Source organism: Emys orbicularis, chromosome 3 (genome assembly GCF_028017835.1).
Source record: "Emys orbicularis isolate rEmyOrb1 chromosome 3, rEmyOrb1.hap1, whole genome shotgun sequence".
Classification (NCBI taxonomy): Eukaryota; Metazoa; Chordata; order Testudines; family Emydidae; genus Emys; species Emys orbicularis.
Window position 1 is genome coordinate 135831280 of NC_088685.1, and position 21245 is coordinate 135852524.

The 21245-nt window shown below is 45.7% G+C and overlaps 1 protein-coding gene across 2 annotated transcripts in view; it reads right to left on the bottom strand.

Moving 5' to 3' along the window:
- PCNX2 (pecanex 2) overlaps nucleotides 1-20469 on the bottom strand; it is a 240349-nt gene extending 219880 nt beyond the window's left edge. For both annotated transcript variants that reach the window (XM_065401279.1, XM_065401278.1), the window contains exons 1-3: nucleotides 20317-20469; nucleotides 4271-4476; nucleotides 741-858 (exon numbers count right to left, since the gene is read on the bottom strand). In XM_065401279.1, the coding sequence (XP_065257351.1) occupies nucleotides 741-858; nucleotides 4271-4476; nucleotides 20317-20469 (477 nt within the window). The remainder of the gene's footprint in view (nucleotides 1-740; nucleotides 859-4270; nucleotides 4477-20316) is intronic.
- Between the last annotated feature and the right edge of the window lie 776 nt (nucleotides 20470-21245).

Below are 21245 nucleotides of genomic sequence, written 5' to 3' on the forward strand. Positions count from 1 at the left end.
TGGTCACCCTAAACCTTTATGTTCTTTCTATAGTTTTTGGTATGTAATATGTATGTACATTGTCACTCAACTTCAACTGCTGCACTGGCTTTAGAATGTAACTGATCTATGAATGTTGCAATAGTTTAGAGTTCTATTCATGTTGTAAACCCCATCGCGGGAGTTAAGTCAAATGTGTATGTTACGAGACATGCCCCGAGATATGAGATAGGGGTCATTTTATAAATCTAAAAATAAATACAGTAATGAGGAATAGCTGTGCAAGGGCTGTTACTAATGGTCTGGGAGAAAAGTCATTCTAGGCACACAAAATGGTTGCGCTGCATGCTTTAGCAGCCTGCAATAAAAGTGCTCTCTTTACCTCCAGGAAGCTCCCTTTTCTTGGTTTGAAAGCAGCAACAGGTCCTACTTGTTCTGTGGCCTGAAGATGCAGACAGATTCCTACTGGAATTTACAAAAGTGCCTAAGCGGGTTACAAATGCCTTTGTAAATTTGGCTCTTTGAAACTAGGCAAAGACTGACCAATCCAGTGCAGCAAGCAAGATGGCTGCTCTGGCCTGCTTGTGTACTAAAAGCAGACTGCTAAACGTCAAACACAGGAAATAGCCCTATGTATCTCTGTGCAGGATCAGTTCCATAATTTACATGCAGTTGTATGTACTCCCATAAGATATGAGACACTGTTTGATACATTGTATAGCTCTTCACAAAAAGAAGATAACAGAAAACAGCCTACTAACCACGACTCCAGAAGAGTGGTGCAAGTTTATAGCCTGTACTCTTGAACTGCCATGGATTGTTGGGGTCGAGTCATTTTGCTTGACCTCTTCAATTGTACTATTCTCTCCTATGTTATTGCTGACCCAAAAGAAGAAAGTAAAATGTCAGTGGTGGCATCTCTTAAGATAACTATGACTGTGTTTTCCTGCACAGCCGCTGACCCATATTTATGACACAAAAATATTATCAAGATCACAGTACTTGAACGGGGGGTCAGAGTGAGGAATGATGGTAGGGCACTCCCCAAGTGACAGTATGCTCCAAGGTTTTCCTCTCTCCCACCCACAAATGAGCAGCTGTGAAAACTGTGTACATGACAAAAGTTTCTACTCCCCCCAAATTCAAACACTGAAAGATCAACAATAGAACAAATAATACTTGTAGAAGTTTTATGAGGAATAAAAAGACACAATCTTAGACCCCAAAAATATCAACACAAAATGATTCTGACATTCCAGAGAAATAGGACACAGCCAAGCTAAACACACAATGCCGCCACTCCAAGCTCAGTATATAGACTGGCTCACCTGTGTCTGCCCGATACTGGTTTACAAATTGATTTATCGCACCAAATACTGGCTTGCTCTTCCTACTAGCAGTATAATAACGAACTGTTAGTATTTCTATGTTACTTTCCATTTACATCATTCAACTTCATCATCTTGGGTATACTCTGTGTGCCTAATGGCTTAGTCATTTATGTACCTGCTAGTAATTATCCATTTGAAACAAATAAATAGTCACGGGGTTGTGGGAGATCTGTGTTGTATTATAGCCATTAGACACTGAACAAAATAGTTTCTTCTCTGCCTTTTGGCTAAGGTCAAGTGTAGAATCAGTTTAACATATGATATGTCTGTCAGTTACAGTAAGGTATACTTAGCCATTCTGTGGAGATGTTTTTCTTGCAAGCAACTGAGCACAGACCCTGTTTTGTGGGCAAAGTACAACGTATATAAAGATATTCCACTTAAAGTTTCACTGCTATTACCAATGGTGTAACACCAAAAGATTTTTTCTCATTTATAGTTTTAAAACACAAACACCTGTAGCTCTATGTCAGCTATAAACTGTATTACCTGGGAGTCACAAACATCTTCATCACAACACTATATTAATTTAGTTATCTGGCTTCAAATATGCTATTTAAATATGATTCAAATATCATATGTCTATGACCAGGCTCCACTGAAAATTTTTGCCACCTGTCTTATAACCGTAATATTTGAAAACAGTACACAGAGCGTTCATTTTCTACTATAAAATGAAGAATTCCTAGAAAAATACCACTTAAAAATCATGAATACGGATTATCTTTAGCTGTTATGGTAATCAAATGCCATTAATATATCCCTTATATGGAGAAGGAATTTTCCTTTATCAAGTTAAGAATTCTACTGTAACATGGCAAAATAATGAATGTTTAACCAGAACAGTATAGTGAAAACCTATTCATCTAGATGAGGCAGATGGGTTTGCTTACTTGTCACAATGTTTGATTTCAGTTTAATTTGATATTTGTATTTATTATTTATGGTGGAAGTGTGTGTTAGTCTGTGGCCAAGAATTATGTAATTGAACTAAGCATTTTAAATGGGATCTCCTAGCAGAGGATGCTTACTTGACATAAAATGAAAGTTTTATAAGAGGTACTACTTGGAATCATTAGCAATACAAAAGGCAAAAGAGTGGAAACGTATGCGTCTTCCATTGATCATATTTATTAAGGGATTTTTGGTTTACATTTCAGCAAGTCTAAAACAGTGGATGAGCCTCTTATGTCACTATGTCAGTGTATCTGATATGAGTAAAAGGAAAATTATAATTTTGTAGAACGGACAGGATTTAAAAGGACTGGGAGTCTTAAACGCAAACATATACTTTTGACAAACACTGTGGAAATAAACATCTTTTATAAATACTGCCATCTGCACATCAAAGGAAGATACTTTTATAGCTAAGAGGGTTTTTTAAGCAGACACTGACTTTCTCAAAAGAAGTTACTGCCGGGCAGTGCAGTCTCACAGGTACCTCAGCAATGCTAAAAGCTGCTAGGTAACTTAATTTCTTTCCTACTAAACTCAAGTCTGTTGTGCCAGTTTTCAGGGTCTTATCAAAGATTTAATGTTCAAGAATGTAAGTTTTAATTAACTTTTAATTTCTCTTTTCTTCTCTATTCAGTAAATTGCCAGTAAATAAATAAATACAACTTTTTTTAAAATGAACATGAATCTGGGGAAGTTACCAAGTGGTGCTTTCACAATGCCTAATTTTGCTATATTTCCTAGCATTTTACTGCGCAAGCAGTCTCATTAACTTCCATTGACACTTTGCAAGGTAAGATACTACCCAGAGTGAATAATGGTGCAAGAATTGAGCTCAAATGAAACAGAACGCTGTCCTCAATGGAAGCAGAGAAAGGCAAATGTGATATATTGTGTATCAGTCAAGGGAACTGAGAAGGCTGAAGTTTTCCTTTAGAGCAGTGCTATAGAAGGGCCTAATGAAACCACTATGGGCTCAAGAAGTAGGGGCAAACAACTTGAGGGTACAGTATTCAGTCATATATTGGGGGAAAGAGTTACTATGTACATGAAGAAGCAATATAATAAGAGCACAAATACTGTAAGACAAAAAAGCCTATATGTTAATCCTTATCCCCAATGTCTTCATTGCAAGGCTTTATACTGACTCTTTCTATTGAACTATCTACTGTATACAGATATTTATACCACGCCCAACAATATGGTATCTAAGTACCTGTATCTGAGTGTACATTCCTGAGCCTCATCCCAATGGGTGTCTGAGCTCAGACACAACCTCACTTTTGGGTATCCCGACATTGTATTATTAGATGGTATAAACTAGTGCCTTTGCCTGTGGTGTGCACTAACATGGAGCACTTCCTCCTCACTAACATCTATCTTAGTCCATCTCTCATTATTTCTTAAGGGCATCTGAAAATCTTTTCATTCCAAATGTGTTTTTAGCACTACCAATGTTGACTGCATATTCTAGGGTTACCATATTTTAATTTTAAAAAAGGAGGACACTCCACGGGGCCCCGGCCCCGCCCCAACTCCGCCCCTTCCCCGCCCCAGCCTTAAAGTCTATGAGTCTATGAGGACAACCAAGAGAGAAAACAGACAGGAAAAATGAAGAGTCTGACAATTGGGCCAAGATATGATGCAAGGGCATCACACAAGGGCCGGGGAGAGGATCCTTTGCAATGATGATGGGGCACCAATAAGAGAGGTCTGGAAACCCTCAGGGTTAGATTTAGGTATATCCCTATGTCAGACTTAAAATACTGAACATAAACAAAAATTAAATTAAAAAAAGAGTAACAGCCCACTTGTGCATTGCTTGCAAAAACAAAACCCTCATTACAGTCAGCAGGAGTGTCTGCTGGGCTGGAAATGCAGGATCGGGTTGCAAGCTTGTACTTGTGATGAAACTATGGAATGGTTCTGCATGATGAAAAACTTACCTAAGATTTGAGCAGTAAACTGCATTTTCTCTTTTGGTCTCTTTATCTTTGCTTTGCCTTCCATTCTTTTGCGAGATCCTTTGTTGAATTACTTCTCCTTTATCAAACATAAGGTGCAGACGATAACTGACTACCTTTATTATTGTGAAGAACACAGTCACAGAACTACAGTAGATAAAAACTGTCACTGCATTTGGAGGGAAAGCCTAGAGAAGAGAATAATAAAGAGTTAATGAAACAGTCAGCAATCTATCACAAGAAGATACTGTTATTTATTCACAATGTAATAACATCTTTTTACCCTTTTATTTCTTATTGTCTGATACTGCTAACACTACTAAGTTTTCCTAACACTTCAGAATTGTTGCATCTCCAAAGAATTTTACTATTTCAACTCATATGAAGGCTGTAAATTTCAAATTTCAAACCATTTCCTTTGGCTAGCTATGGTATATCAAATATCCTAAAAATCAATCAAAAATTATTTACAATAGACAGTTGCTATGAGAGCTCTTAAAACATTTCCCTCTCACTCCCTGGGCTCGCAACAATAGCAAGCATTACATATACTGTGTGGATACTGTATGTATACAGACACACAGTATAATATCATTAATCTACAAACTGGCTAATTCTCCCACAAAAACGGTCTCACCACACTCCTCAGCCAAGGGTTTTAAGAGTAAAATGCTGTAATTTTATCTTCTATTATTCAGACTTCATTGCTTTTATACAAAGTACCTTTACTGGTATGCCATGAACTATTATAAATAATTAGTCTTATCTAGTCAAAATAAAGGAACAAAGTATATTTTGTGATGCAGCTTTTTTTCTTTTAAAATCTTTGCAAATGTTAATTATTAGCAATGGCTCTCTCAATCATTAAAGTGAATTAGTAGAGTTTCAACTCTAGTTTGCAAAGTCCTTTCAGATCAAAGACATGATATATGCACATTTTAATGATTAAAGCCCCTGTATCATGCAAAGAAAATCATGCAGATGGACCACTGCAGTCCTCTTTACAGGAACAGGGCTTTTCCCTTGTATTCCCTTTAGTAATTTGTAGTCTCATAGCAGATTTCAATCTTTTATTGGGAACTTTTTAGAAGTGCTTCAATGTATCACTGCACAATTTGGAGCGGGAGGGAGGCACAAGCATCCAAAGCCTGCTAAAGTCTGTGGACTTCAATGGGCTTTAGATTGGGCCCTAGATGTAGTATCAACTCAAGGGTCATTTGGACACAAAAGATATTCCAATAGAAATCTTGATTTATTTCACATTGGTTTTTCAAGTAGGGAATTCAGACATTGCTAGATGACACAGCCAGGAATCTCTCTGTACACGTAGGTATGAATTTTTAGTTTTTCATTGGAGTCCAAATGGATCACACATACCACATTTTATTTCAAAAAAGTAATTTTCCCCCTTCACCTCAAAAAATCTCAGTGGTTATCTTCAAATTGTACATGCTTGATCTCTTCTGTGTTGCTGCTATAAGAGAGTGCAGCGTTACTTCTGTTCTGATGTCAGCTTAGTGTAGCACTAAACTTTCCAAGATGTTTCTGGGAAAATGTTCAGGCAAATCTTTTTTTTTAAGATCCAATCTGATTCTTAAGTAAGGAGTCTATTGCATAGGAGTGGAGTAGCTATTAACAACTAGGTGTTACTGTGACAAGCATGTTATAAATAACTAAAGATGTTAATTTCTATAAGTTGAGGCTCAGTCCAAAGTACTGAAGTGCATGATTAACTTTAAGCACACAAGTGATTCCACTGAAGTCAAAGGGACTATTCACATGCTTAAGTTAAACATGTACTTCAGTACTTTACTGGATGAAGGCCAAAGAGCTCAGCAGCTTGCAGGATTGAGCCCTCAGAGAAGTAAAATTTCTGGTCATTAACGGTGGATAAAATATAATTTAAGACCAGTCCTAGTGCCTGTTCTAAACAGAAGTTTTTGAACATTACAGGACTCAGATCACAATGGAGGTAGCAAAAAAATCAAATAGGAATTTGTTCAAGAGAAACTGCTTCACATTTCTCTCCAGGGACTCCCTCCATGCTCTAGGCCATATTGGGAGACGTGTGGTTGTTAGACAACTCCTCACAGAACCCCATAATCCAGCTCTTCAATAGACCTGTGGAGAACCAGCCGCTGTAATAGGAATGTTTTATAGGTGACATTCATTAAATTTCATTGGATACGGAGTATGACTATTATCAATAAGATATCACAAAATAAACAAAGTAGCAGGCCTCATCTAACTCATCACATGCATCTATAGGCACACAGTAAGCTCTCTCCACAAGGTACCTGATGCTATCATAGGATGACAGGATTTTTGGGGAACTACCAGACTTTTAGACAAGATGCTCTTAGGTGTGGTTAGATGAAGGCTACAAAATGTGGCTTTAAGATAAGGAGGAGGTAGATCACATAGGAATTAAATTATAGATTTACTTTTGATGTGCTGTAATTATAAATTTTACCATGTATTTTGTTTGATAACTATTTTCCCTTCATCTCTTGAGGCTGGGATTCTACCAGGACAATGTCCCCCAGAGTCCTCTCACCACCTAAGCTTCCACTAATGTGGAAACTATATACAAGATGGACAATACAAGTGCTTGAATGAGAACGACTGTGCTGCGATGCATCATCTCCTTTTCCAACTTGCAATTTTACCTTCACATTTTGTTTAAACTTTTTGTAAGAGCAAACTCTTTGCAGCCTGTACCTAACCAACTTTTTCCTTCTTTCATATCAAAAGAAGTACTGTAATACATTGCATACTCATGCTAACCAGTATGTTTTATAGTTCTCAGATAGGTACTCTTTACAAGCATATAATCTCTATGCATCCATTAAGCATTTTTTTTCAAACGTATCAACTGATTCTAAGTCTCAAATGAAAAAGATGTGATGAGTCAAAGCTGCTAGGTATTGCAGCTATTTGTAAGAAAATTCATCTGCACTAGACTGGGTACATTTGGGGAAAATTTCCCCAAAATATCCAAAGAAAGTCTACAACTAACTTCATGAAAATTCATGTCAGAGTGGGGACCAGAATCTCCATTTTAAAAATTCTGGTATTCAAAGAAAACTCAGCACCTTACCAAAACAAGTGGAGAAACATAGTCATAAAGGTAATAACCATCTTTGAAGAAACCAGACTTTAAAAATTCGGACTGAAAAAGGCTTGCTTGTTATGCACTATAGGTCGGTTATTATTCCTGATTTTCTCAAAAACAAGGGGCAGGAATCATGATGGGAAATTTGGCCAAGATAGAGTTGCTGTGAAAGCCATAATGTTGGCTTTCCTTGTTCTTGTCCAGTTAAACTCTCAACCATAATGCTAAAGTACTGTAGTTTCTCTTTTCTATGTAATATATAAGCTATATGCCTGCTAAGCACTGCGTCAGTAATTAGATAGATGGAAATATGCATAATTTTATTGTACTCCTTGGATTGCATGTGGGTTTCTGACAAGCAAGTAATTAACATGCTAATGGAAGGCACTGAACTCCCACGTCATTTCTACCTTTTAAGAGTGCTTCCAAAGCACCACAATATAGAAAATGTTATATGTCATTAAGTTTCAAGCCTTTACCATAGTGAGGTTTTTATTAATATTAGATGTATATTCCTTAATATAGAGACATTTAACCTTTCAACAAAACATGGCAGGTTGGAAATTTGACAGAGAAATTAAGGTTGGTTGGTATGTCTTGATGTATTACAGAGTAAAAACAGCCAAATTACCGAATAAACAAATATGCAATCAGCTGACATGGCCAGGCATATAAAGAGAGAGCCGGAGATATTGTGAAGTTGGGGCAGAAGATAAGTATTCTGGTTTTGATATTAATACAGCTTGAGTGATTGTCACCAACTTGCCTGAGCCCATGGGTGTCTTGCAAAGTGAGCTCACCTAGTTTTCAGTAGCCCAACCAACATCTAACTCAGGTGGGCCCACCTGGGCCTTACACTCACACAGAGTGGATCAAGAAGTCTCTCAGTGACCTAAACACAAAGTTTGGTCAGCAATGGGCCCTGACCTAGCTTGGCTTCTTGGGTTATGGTACAGGAAAGATCCTTCCTCCTGGCTCTGGCTTCACCCAGGAATGGCAACTATATGAAAGATGCAGTCATCCCTTTTTTTTGGCCTGCTGGGCCCTGACTGATTGATTGCCAGCTACTCCCAGCCCTTCTAGCCACTGGAGCTCCAAGTCGCACTGGCTCTACCTGTGGCTAAACCTAGAAGGCCTTTCTAGACTACCCTAGAAGTCCCAAACTCTCTGCCCTTCTGCTCTTCATAAAGGGCCACTTCCTCAAGTGGGCTGGACCAAGCCACCACAGTCTCTGGCAGGGGGCAGTGAGTGCCTGGTACACCTCATCGCAGAGATGACCAACAGACAACCCGATATGCAGTTCAATCACCTGGGAAAGCAAAGGAAAAGAAAACTCCTTGGGAACAAATAATCTCAAATGTCATATTTAGATTTATTGTATCATTATACAATTTTGAAATGTAATGTGAAAGAACCAATAACCCTTTACAATAGCAAGTTTAGGGAAGTATTCTGTCCAACAAAAGGCAGAAGAAACAGTCACTAAAGCCATAACCAATGACTCATAAATATCTGGATGTGTGCTGTCCTGTATCTTGTAAAATATGCTGCAGTTCAAGCAGACACAAATTCATCCCTTGATTTTAATGGAATTACACTAGTAGGGATGAATTCAGCCCAATGACTTTGTAATTGTATTCTCTCACACAGAACATATTAGAGCCCTGTGTAATTAGGTAGAATAAAAGATCTAAGGCCTGGTCTACACTACGAGTTTAGGTCGACTTTAGCCGCGTTAAATCGAATTAAGCCTGGACACGTTCACACGACGAAGCCCTTTCTTTCGACTTAAAGGGCCCTTTAAACCGGTTTCTTTACTCCACCTCCGACGAGGGGATTAGCGATAAAATCGGCCTTAGGGGGTCGGAATTGGGTTAGTGTGGACGGAATTCAACGTTATTGGCCTCCGGGAGCTATCCCACAGTGCTTCATTGTGACCGCTCTGGACAGCACTCTCAACTCAGATGCACTGGCCAGGTAGACAGGAAAAGCCCCGCGAACGTTTGAATTTCATTTCCTGTTTGCTGAGCGTGGAGAGCACAGGTGACCACGCAGAGCTCATCAGCACAGGTAACCGTGATGGAGTCCCAGGATCGCAAAAGAGCTCCAGCATGGACAGAACGGGAGGTACGGGATCTGCTCGCCATATGGGGAGATGAATCAGTGCTGGCTGAACTCCGAAGCAGTAAACGAAATGGCAAAATATTAGAAAAGGTCTCCAAGGCCATGAAGGACAGAGGCCATAACAGGGACGCACAGCAGTGCCGCGTGAAAATTAAGGAGCTAAGGCAAGCCTACCACAAAGCCAGAGAAGCAAGCGGAAGGCTGAGCCGCAAACATGCCGCTTCTACGCGGAGCTGCATGCCATTCTAGGGGGTGCAGCCACCACTACCCCAACCGTGTGCTATGAGTCCCTCACTGGAGAAACACACAGGGAAGCGGGTTCGGGGTACGAGGAAGATGAGGATGAAGATAATGTAAATAGCTCACAGCAGCAAGGAAGCGGAGAAACCGGTTTCCCCAACAGCCAGGATATGTTTATCACCCTGGACCTGGAACCAGTAACCCCCGAACTCACCGAAGACCCTGGGGGCACACAGGGGACCTCTGGTGAGTGTACCTTTGTAAATATTACACATGGTTTAAAAGCAAGCGTGTTTAATGATTAATGATTAATTTGCCCTGGCAATCGCGGCCAGTACAGCTACTGGAAAAGTCTGTTAACGTGTAGGGGGATGGAGCGGAAATCCTCCAGGGACATCTCCAGAAAGCTCTCCTGGATGTACTCCCAAAGCCTTTGCAAAAGGTTTCTGGGGAGGGCTGCCTTATCCCGTCCGCCATGGTAGGACACTTTACCACGCCAGGCCAGTAGCACGTAGTCTGGAATCATTGCATAACAAAGCATGGCAGCGTATGGTCCCGGTGTTTGCTGGCATGCAGACAACATCCATTCCTTATCGCTCTTTGTTATCCTCAGGAGAGTGATATCATTCACGGTCACCTGGTTGAAATGGGGCAATTTTATTAAGGGGACATTCAGAGGTGCCCCTTCCTGCTCTGCTGAACAGAAATATTCCCCGCTGTTAGCCACGCGGTGGGGGGAGGGGTGAAGTGATCATCCCAGAGAATTGGGTGTGTGGGGGAGGGGAATTAGTTGGGTTTGTGCTGCATGTTAACCCTGAAACCGCAGCCCCTCCTTTTACATTGCAAACCCATTTTAAATGGCCAACCCAACGGGTGCTTGGTATGGTTAATGAGAGCAGTACTGTTTGAAACCATCCCCACATGTTAAGAAGGTTAAAAAAGCCAAAAGACTGTGTCTTACCATGGCTGCCTGCAAGCTGAAATCTGTGGCCTGGCACTGCGTGAGTTATCTCTCACACCAAACCGGCAGGCCCTCAATATAAGAGGAAAAATGCGACCTTGTAACGAAAGCACATGTGCTGTGTAATGTGAACAGCAAAATTTAACGTGAAAGAGTGTACCCATTGTTCTCTAAAATGTGTCTTTTTTAACCACCTCTCCCTTCTCCTCCACCAGCTGCAAATCTTTCTCCTTCACAGAGGCTAGTGAAGATTCGAAAGCGAAAGCGAAGGACGCGTGATGAAATGTTTACAGAACTACAGACTGCCTCCCACGCTGACAGAGCACAGCAGAATGCGTGGAGGCAGTCAATGACTGATTATAGAAAAACCCAATATGAGCGAGAGGAGAGGTGGCATGCTGAATCGCGGGCTGAAGATGAGAGGTGGCGTCTGCTTGCACACAGAAGGCAAGAGTCGATGCTCCGGCTGCTGGAGCATCAAACTGATATGCTCCAGCGTATGGTTGAGCTGCAGGAAAGGCAGCAGGAGCAGAGACCGCCGCTACAGCCCCTGTGTAACCAAAAGCCCTCCTCCCCAAGTCCCATTGCCTCCTCACCCAGACGCCCAAGAACACGGTGGGGGGGCCTCCGGCCACCCAGTCACTCCACCCCAGATGATTTCCCGAGCAATAAGTGTTAAAGTTTTAAACTGCAGTGTGTCCTTTTCCTTCCCTCCTCCCCCACCCATCCCGGGCTACCTTTGCAATTATCCCCCTAGTTGTGTGATGAATTAATAAAGAATGCATGAATGTGAAGTAACAATGACTTTATTGCCTCTGCAAGTGGTGCTTGAAGGGGGGAGGGTAGGGGAGGGTGGGGTGGTTGGTTTACAGGGAAGTAGAGTTAACCGGGTGGGGGGGGGCGGAGATTTCATCAAGGAGAAACAAACAGAAGTTTCACACCGTAGCCTGGCCAGTCACAAAACTCGTTTTCAAAGCTTCTCTGATGAGCACCGCGCCATGCTGTGCTCCTCTAACCGCCCTGGTGTCTGGCTGCGCGTAATCAGCGGCCAGGCGATTTGCCTCAACCTCCCACACCGCCATAAATGTCTCCCCCTTACTCTCACAGATATTGTGGAGCGCACAGCAAGCAGCAATAACAATGGGGATATTCTTTTCGCTAAGGTCTGAGCGAGTCAGTAAGCTGCGCCAGCGCGCTTTTAAACGTCCAAATGCACATTCTACCACCATTCGGCACTTGCTCAGCCTGTAGTTGAACAGGTCCTGACTCCTGTCCAGGCTGCCTGTGTACGGCTTCATGAGCCATGGCATTAAGGGGTAGGCTGGGTCCCCAAGGATCACGATAGGCATTTCAACATCCCCAACGGTTATTTTCTGGTCCGGGAAGAAAGTCCCTTCCTCCAGCTTTCGAAACAGAACAGAGTGCCTGAAGACGCGAGCATCATGTACCCTTCCCGGCCAGCCCACGTTGATGTTGGTGAAACGTCCCTTGTGATCCACCAGGGCTTGCAGCAGCATTGAAAAGTACCCCTTGCGGTTTATGTACTCGGTGGCTTGGTGCTCCGGTGCCAAGATAGGGATATGGGTTCCGTCTATCGCCCCACCACAGTTTGGGAATCCCATTGCAGCAAAGCCATCCACTATGGCCTGCACGTTTCCCAGAGTCACTACCCTTGATATCACCAGGTCTCTCATTGCCCTGGCAACTTGGATCACAGCAGCCCCCACAGTAGATTTGCCCACTCCAAATTGATTCCCGACTGACCGGTAGCTGTCTGGCGTTGCAAGCTTCCACAGGGCTATCGCCACTCGCTTCTCAACTGTGAGGGCTGCTCTCATCCTGGTATTCTGGCGCTTCAGGGCACGGGAAAGCAAGTCACAAAGTTCCATGAAAGTGCCCTTACGCATGCGAAAGTTTCGCAGCCACTGGGAATCGTCCCATACCTGCAGCACGATGCGGTCCCACCAGTCTGTGCTTGTTTCCCGGGCCCAGAATCAGCGTTCCACGGCATCAACCTGCCCCAGGAACACCATGATTTCCACATTGCTGGGGCCTGTGCCTTGTGAGAGGTCTATGTCCATGTCCATTTCCTCATCACTCTCGTGGCCGCGCTGCAATTGCCTCCTCGGCTGGTCCCGGTTTTGCTTTGGCATGTCCTGGCTCTGCATATACTCCAGGACAATGCGCGTGGTGTTCATAGTGCTCATAATTGCTGCGGTGATCTGAGCGGGCTCCATGATCCCAGTGCTAGCTATGGCGTCTGGTCTGAAAAAAGGCGCGAAACTAGTATCTGACGGACCAGGGGAAGGAGGGAGGGAGGGAGGGAGGGAGGGGCGAGTGACGACATGGCGTACAGGTACAGGGAATTAAAATCAAGAAAGGTGGCTGTGCATCAGGGAGAAACACAAACAACTGTCACACAGAATGGCCCCCCCCCAAAGATTGAACTCAAAAGCCTGGGTTTAGCAGGCCGTTGATTTGACGGAGGGAGGGGGGAAGGAAATGAATACAGAACAAATCTATTTTTTACATCTTAAGACGACGGTGCAGCATGACTGATAGCCCTCGGCATTTTCTGGGTGCTTGGCAGCAAATACTGGGCGCTTGGCAGTTAGCCTTCAGGCCTATTGCACGATCTGTTGCTCAGGGAAGACTCTGCTAACGTGCGATGATCCAACAGGGCGCTTGGCAGAAAATGGCATACTACGACTGATAGCCATCATCATCAAGACAGTTCCATAGGACTGAGCATGTCTGCCCAGGTGCCCATGATCGACAGCCACTGCTGTATGACGAGGACGGTTACCAGTCGTAATAAACCATCTACTGCCAAAAGGCAAAGGGCTGGTGCAATGCAGCCCCACGGCTGCCAGCCCCACGGCTGCCGGCACCCAGATCGCCAATGAAGGCTACCAGTCATGCTGCACCGTCTACCGCCAAAAGGCAGTTAGCTGCTGCTGCTGTGTAGCAATGCAGTCCCACGTCTGCCGGCACCCAGATGACATATGGTGACGGTGAGCTGAGCTGAGCGGGCTCCATGCTTGCCATGGTATGTTGTCTGCACAGGTAACCCAGGTAAAAAGGCGCGAATCTATTGTCTGCCGTTGCTCTGACGGAGGGGGAGGGGCCTGACGACATGTACCCAGAACCCCCCGCGACACTGTTTTGCATCATTCGGGCATTGGGATCTCAACCCAGAATTCCAATGGGCGGCGGAGACTGCGGGAACTGTGGGATAGCTACCCATAGTGCAATGCTCCGGAAGTCGACGCTAGCCTCGGTACTGTGGACGCGGTCCGCCGACTAGAGCACTTAGAGCATTTTATGTGGGGACACACACAATCGGCTGTATAGAACCGATTTCTATAAAACCGGCTTCTATTAATTCGATCTAATTTCGTAGTGTAGACATACCCTAAGTCATAATGTCTTATTAGACCTGATAAAACAGCAGTTATAAGAAATATGATAATTTTGGAGGGTTGATTACAATATTAGTTATGTTGCAAATAATTATTCAATGCTCATTTTTTTAAATGCAAGCCAACCATTACAAAGGGACAATTAGGAGGCTGCTCATGATACTGAGGTACAGGTTTGTTTTTCTTGATAGTAAAACTATTGATAGCAAAAGGTACTGTCCTGACAGTGTTATGGACTGAAATCCTCAGTTCATGCAACAGGTTCAGTATGGGTGGTACTACGCTCTCAATGTTTCTCAACCTTCTTCTGGAAGAAACCACCTCTAGAGAAGGTGTCTATTCAATACCTACCCTAAGTGCTGAAACTTCCAACAAAGTGTGACGAAGTGGGGTTTTATTCACCTTGTTATGTTGCATGTGAGTCTTACTGTTCTATACTAATAGTGTGTGTGTACCTCAGTTTCCCTCTGTATTGCACCAAAGCCTAGGCGGTGGGAATTGGGTGTGTGACTTTTGCTGAGGCCCTCAGGGCAGGGGAGGCTGTTCAGAGGTCTGCACGTAGGAGATGGCTGATGCCCTTTGTAACCTGAGATCCAGGAGGGGGATGCGACCAGGTGACACCTTTTGCCCGGGAAGCAGGACAAAAGACGAGGAGCAACGGGTGTGTCGGAGACCAGGCAGGGGGATCCAGGGCAGTCGGCTGTGAGGGATTGGAGACGGGGGGAGTCCAGGCCATCTGGCCCGGGGTTCCCCCAAGATGGACTCTGTTGAAAGTCACGGACTTCTGTGCTAACAAGCTTTGTGTGTATTCCTGTTGACCAATAAACCCTTCTGCTTTACAATGCTCACTGAGAGGCTCTGATGACTGCGGAGTTAGGGTGCAGGACCCTCTGGCTTCCCGCACCAAGGGGAAGTGTGAGGTGTAAACAGGGATGTTGAATACTCCGAGGTCAGACCAGGAAGGCCGTAGGTGAGGAGACTTTTTGGCCTGGACAGCGTGCCCTCAGGGGAGTCACGCTACCCAGAGTCCTGGCTGGCTTCATACCGAGCAGTTCCAGAGCATCGGACCTGTGACTCCGTAACACAATGGCATTAATTCAAACCAGTTTAGTGACACTTTGTGTGATGCTGACACGTGTCCCTTTGGAAATGAACTGAAAGCAGCATCAAACTAATTTCAAAAAGGCTTAAGATGTTAGTGACTTCTGATCCTTACTAACCTGGGCCAGATTAAAGCCAGCCACCTAGAATTGAAAGGTTGCCTCTCCCATTATTTATTGTTCTATAGAGCCCACAGGCATACTAGACACATCATAGATAAAGACTAGTCCCTATTCTGATGAGTTTACAATCAAAAATGTTGCACTAAACAGATGAATGAAGATACAAGAGACACCACGAAGCAGGGGAATGAAAGTAACCGATATCAGATTAAGTGGATAATCCATGTAGGCATATATTACAAAATCCCTAAACTCCTCAGATCTTCATACAGAAATATCTTTTAATCTGGTTAAAAGCAAGACAATTTTCCCCAGATTTTGCCATGGCCATCTCTAAATTGGAACTGGAGAGTGCTTTGGAAGACTGAGCCAGTTTTTTATTTCACAGATATACTGGCAAAAACAGAATTAAACATGCAAAGGATATTTCCAAAAAGGTAATCTTAAACTCAGCTGAGACCTTCAAGGTGGATGAACTACTACGTTTACCCATCTGTTCTTTCTGGTAGTGATAATTAAGGCTAAGATTTTATCACGGTTATTTTTAGTAAAAGTCACGGACAGGTCACAGGCAATAAACAAAAATTCACGGAGCTCATGACCTGTCCATGACTTTATTAAAAATAACCTGGGGACAGGTCTGGGTAGGGGGGGAAGAATGGAGTAACATGGGGGGGACTGAAAGACCAAGCCCCCTGCCAGCGGCTGCAGCGGGGGGCACAGCCATAGGGGGCATACAGCCCCAGCTCCAGAGATGGCTGCAGCTGCGTGACAGAGGTGTGCGGCCCCGGCTGCAGCTCCCGCCAAGCCCCAGCTGCAGCTGGGGTGGGGTGGGGGAGATGCATAGCCCTAGGAAGCCATGAGGGGGATGAATGGCCCCCGGTGCAGCCGCCAAACAGGGGCGCGTAGCCCCAGCTGCAGGCCCCGGTGAAAGCCGCAGGGCTGGAGCACACAGCCAGGGCTGGAGCACACAGCCAGGGCTGGAGCCCCAGCCAAGCCCAGGATGCTGCGGGGCTGTGGCATGCAGCCCAGGCTGTAGCCCCCGCCAAGCCCAGGACACCAAGGGGCTAGGGCGGGCAGCCCCAGCTGCAGTCCTTGATGGATGCCGCAGGGCTGGGGCACGTGGACCTGGCTGCAGCCCCTGGGGGAAGCTGCAAGGCAGGGGCGCACAGTCCCGCCTCCGACCTCCTTAAGCCCTAGAACAGGGGTCGGCAACCTTTCAGAAGTGGTGTGCCGAGTCTTCATTTATTCACTCTAATTTCGGGTTTCGCGTGCCAGTAATACATTTTAACGTTTTTAGAAGGTCTCTTTCTGTAAGTCTATATTATATAACTAAACTATTGTATGTAAAGTAAACAAGGTTTTCAAAATGTTTAAGAAGCGTCATTTAAAATTAAATTAAAATCCTGTTCTTACGCCACCAGCCTGCTCAGCTCGCTGCCAGCCTGGGGTTCTGTTCACCTAGGCCAGCAGCGGGCTGATCAGGGCCTGTGGACAGGACCCCAGAGCTGGGGCGGGGGGTGTTTCAGGGATCAGGGCAGAGGGCTGGGGGAGGGGGTTCAGGGCAGAAGGCTGGGGTGTGTAGGGGGGGTTCAGAGATCAGGGCAGAGGGCTGGGGGGGTGCAGGGCAGAAGGCTGGGTGTGGGGGGGGTTCAAGGGTCAGGTCAGAGGGCTGGGGGCTGTGGGGGGTGCAGGGCAGAAGGCTGGGTGTGTGTTGGGGTGGGGGGGGTTCAGGGCAGAAGGCTGAGTGTGTGTTGGGGTGGGGGGTTCAGGGCAGAGGGATGGGGGCGTGGGGGTGCAGGGAAGAGGGATGGGTGTGTGTTGGGGTGGGGGGGTTCAGGGCAGAGGGCTGGGGGTGCAGGGCAGAAGGCTGGGGTGCTCGGCTCGTGGGGGTGCTCCCAGCCCCCTGACCTGAGCGGCTCATGGCAGGGGGCTGGATGGGATATGCCCTGTTCCACCCCCTTCCCCCAGGCTCCGTCCCTACCTCTCTCTGCCTCCTCTACAGAGCTGTGTGCACGCTGCCGCTCTTCCCCCGCCCCCTTGCTAGGACCATCAACTGATTGGCGGAGAGGAGAGGAGGCGGGGCAGGAAAGCACCACGCTGGGGGAAGAAGCGGGGGAGGGGGGAAGCTTGGCTGCCGCACAATAGTTTACAGGGGAGAGCGGTGGGCGGGGGGGGGCTGAGTGGCAGGGAGGGCCGGGTCCCTGGGGGCCGGGACCGTGGCAGGGAGCTGCGTGCCACTCAAAATCGGCTCGCGTGCCGTATTTGGCACGCATGCCGTAGGTTGCCGACCCCTGCCCTAGAACCTAGAACTAGGTTGGAAGGCCTAATGTGCTGTAAAAGCTAGTCCCTCCCCTAAACAGCTAATGAGGGAGATTTTCAAAAGCAAAAGGGAAGTTGAGAACCCAACCCTCACCGAAAATCAATGCGAGATGGGTGTCTAATTCCCATTTGTACTTTTGAAAATCTCCACCCACAATCTTATTTTAAGACAAGATGCCACATGTGAGTGAAAATAAACTTATCTGTGGGGATATGTGGGTCAGGAATAGAAATACAATAGAACCCCATTTATCTGAGCCTCCATTATCTGGCTCTTCGTATTAACTGAATCGGGTGGCAGGGCTCACGCTGCCAACCCCACTGCCCACGGGGCTGACAGCCTGAGGCCCACGCATTCTCCTCATTATCCAAATTTTTGATCATCTGATCTGGCCCCAGTCCCAATTAGATTGGATAAACAGGGTTCTACTGCAATATGCATGCTACAAAAGTCTTCCATTTGTCATATCACAAAACATCTGCTTTTTCCTGTTAGTCCAGTTGTTTTGTCTACTCTTAGGATCAATTTCATTTTAAAGTATGGTTGTTGCACACTGAAACTACAGATAACAAACTGGCAGGTAACTGGTAATTTTTAACCCTGAACATTGCATAAGATTCCCAAAACAAAACAAAAAAATCAATTCAGAATGCATTAAGATTGCTAAATGACAAGAATGTAGCTACCTGTCACAAAGATTACAAAATGCAAGCACTCAAAAACAAGAAAATTGATAGTCAAGGATATCCTTACTCCTAGACAGTCTCTGTAATAAATATAATATTCTTATCAAGGACAAAGAAACCTAATCATGGTACATTTGCTCAAGAACAGTTTCTGCAGCTGATCAGATGATTCATCACAAAATTAGCCAACCTGGAAAAGGCAAGTCTACCCGGAGAGATGAGGAAGAAGCCCAGGAATTGGGAAGTTAGTTCATGCACATAAATTAGATCTTCTCCCACCGACACCCCCCAACTTTAAATATTTTCACTATTTCATCTTTGTTTCACTCCACAGTTTTTAGGTCCAATGTTCTTTAAACACCTCTATTTTCTATTTCATATGTGATTAGTTTCCAACATCCTCCAGGAAAAGTCATATTTTCCTGCAGATCCATTTCTATGTACACCCAGGGAAAGAAACAACCTTTTATTTCACCACAAATCAGAGTCTGTGAACAAGTTCTCATTTACAATTGCAATCTAAATAACAGAGATAGGATCTATAGCACTTACTGTCTCACACCAGAAATTGACCTGGCATCCTGGGAAGAAACCAACCTCATGTTGTTACCTGATTGGAGTCCATGAGCATGCTCAGTGGAAGCAAATGGCATCTTTGCCAGGAAATAAGCTATACAGCCTGATTTTCAAAGATGAGCATCTGCATCTCCTATGGACTTCAGAGGGAAGTCCTGAAAATCTGGGCAATAGGCTTTGTAATAATGGGGTGTAAGGAGACTGATGAGGAATGTTTAATATGGCAGAAAAGGTTTTTGCTTCATTAAAGAAAAATCTGCAGAAATGAGTTGAGTCTACAGCCATGAGGACATAAAGAATGGCAAATATTAGAAGATAGATATTGGGGAACCTAATACTAAAATCATGCATTACTCTACCTAACAATATGCTCTTGCTCTTTCTGCCTACATCCCATATTGATAGTACACTAAGAATAGACTAAAAGATTCCTTTTTTTTTCAAGGAAACTATTCATATTTAGCAAACAGAATGAAGCTCCTAGTTACTGCAATCCATTAAATTATAATTTAGTTGCATTTCTCACACTTTAATAGAAAGAGGTGGAGGAGTGGATGTAATGAAAAGTGGTGTGCTTTCACACACTATTTATGTTGCACCTGTGTCTCTATACAGAAGAGGAGAAAGTGAGAGTATAATTTGGCCACATTAGTTATTGAGTGCCAGCTTAACTGCTCATGTACTTTCCTGCATAACAACTTGATTATTGGGCCTAAAAAGCTCACCCATATATCAGGATGAACACAGAAAGTATTGCTGGCAAAATTATAGTACCCTGGGGAAGGGTGGGATTAAAATTGGCATGCACCTCTCAAGAGCAGCTGCATTAGCCACTAAAATATACACAAAGTGTGTTTATTACTATTTATCCATCTTTCACTAGGACAGCAAATTCATTCAAAAATCTCAGCAGAGCAAAATGGTATCAGTACAGAAGACCATGAAATTGACTATGTCTGACAACAACAGGGCAGCACTTGACTGGTACTGACCAGGAGACACTGTCCCACAATACAATCAAAATAGATAAAACATTGCAAAGTGGGAGGGGGGGTTTAAAAACAGCACAAGAAAAAATATTCATCCAACTGTATCAGGCTACTTCCCTTCCCCATTCCCTCTCTCTGCCTCCCCTCCCTAATTCCAACCCTCCGTTCCTTGCCCCCACCTCCATCCCTACCCCATGGCCTGTGTCCCTATGACCGCCTCTCAGCCCTGCCTCCTCCATCCATCTTCACCGTGGCCTGTGCCCCCTCCCCATAGGCAGGGCCCTGCTCTCCCCTACCCCCACCCCCACCCTCATCCTGTGCCCAGGTCTCCCCAGGCCCCGCGCCGCCCGGGCCGGGCTCGCCCCTCACCAGGTGCAGCGCGAGCGGCAGCGCCAGCAGGAAGAGCCACAGATAGAGGTGGCAGCTGTTGGTGAATTTGCTCTGCTCCGGGTCGTGGTACCAGCCGCCGGTCAGCGCCGCCCACAGGCCCTGCCGCAGCAGCTGCACCACCTGGGACACCATCGCCGCACGCCTCCGCCTCCGCCTCACCCGCCCCTGCACCGGCTCCTGCGGCTGCCGCAGCCGCTGCGGCTCCTCCCGGCGCCGGGCGCTGGGGCCGCCATGCTGGATGCTCGGGGATTCTCCCATCATGCTCCGGGCCGCCGCCGTGGCTGAGAACCCCCCACCCCGCCCCCCAGCGGCCGGAGGGAAGGACCCAGTAGCCTCCCTCCTCCTCCTCCTCCTCCGGGAGCCCCGCCACAGCCCTCAGCACCTGCTTCTTCTCACGCACCCATCGCCCTTCCTTGCACCCCCCGTCACCCACCGCCCTTCCTGCCCCCTCCTCACCCCCAGCTCCCACTGCCCTTCCTCCTGCCCCCCCTCACCCACCGCCCTTCCTTGCACCCCCCGTCACCCTCCCCCCAGCACCCACCGCCCTTCCTGCCCCCTCCTCGCCCTCAGTCCCCACTGCCCTTCCTCCTACCCCCAACCCTCACCCCCCGCCCTTCCTCCTGCCTCCAACCCTCGTCCCCAGCCCCCGCCCCCCACTGCCCTTCCTCCTGCCCCAACCCTCACCCCCAGCTCCCACCGCCCTTCCTCCTGCCCCCACCCTCACCCCCAGCCCCCACCGCCATCTAGTGACTTGCTCACATAGATGATAATAGTATATTGCTACTACCAATTACCTGTTAGCTCAAGTGGCAGAGGTCTGTGATACTATGGATGTAAAGGACTGAACCCTGCTGTGAGCCAAGTAGGGGGCCATTATGGTTCTATATGATGGAATTTCTGTTTTTTCA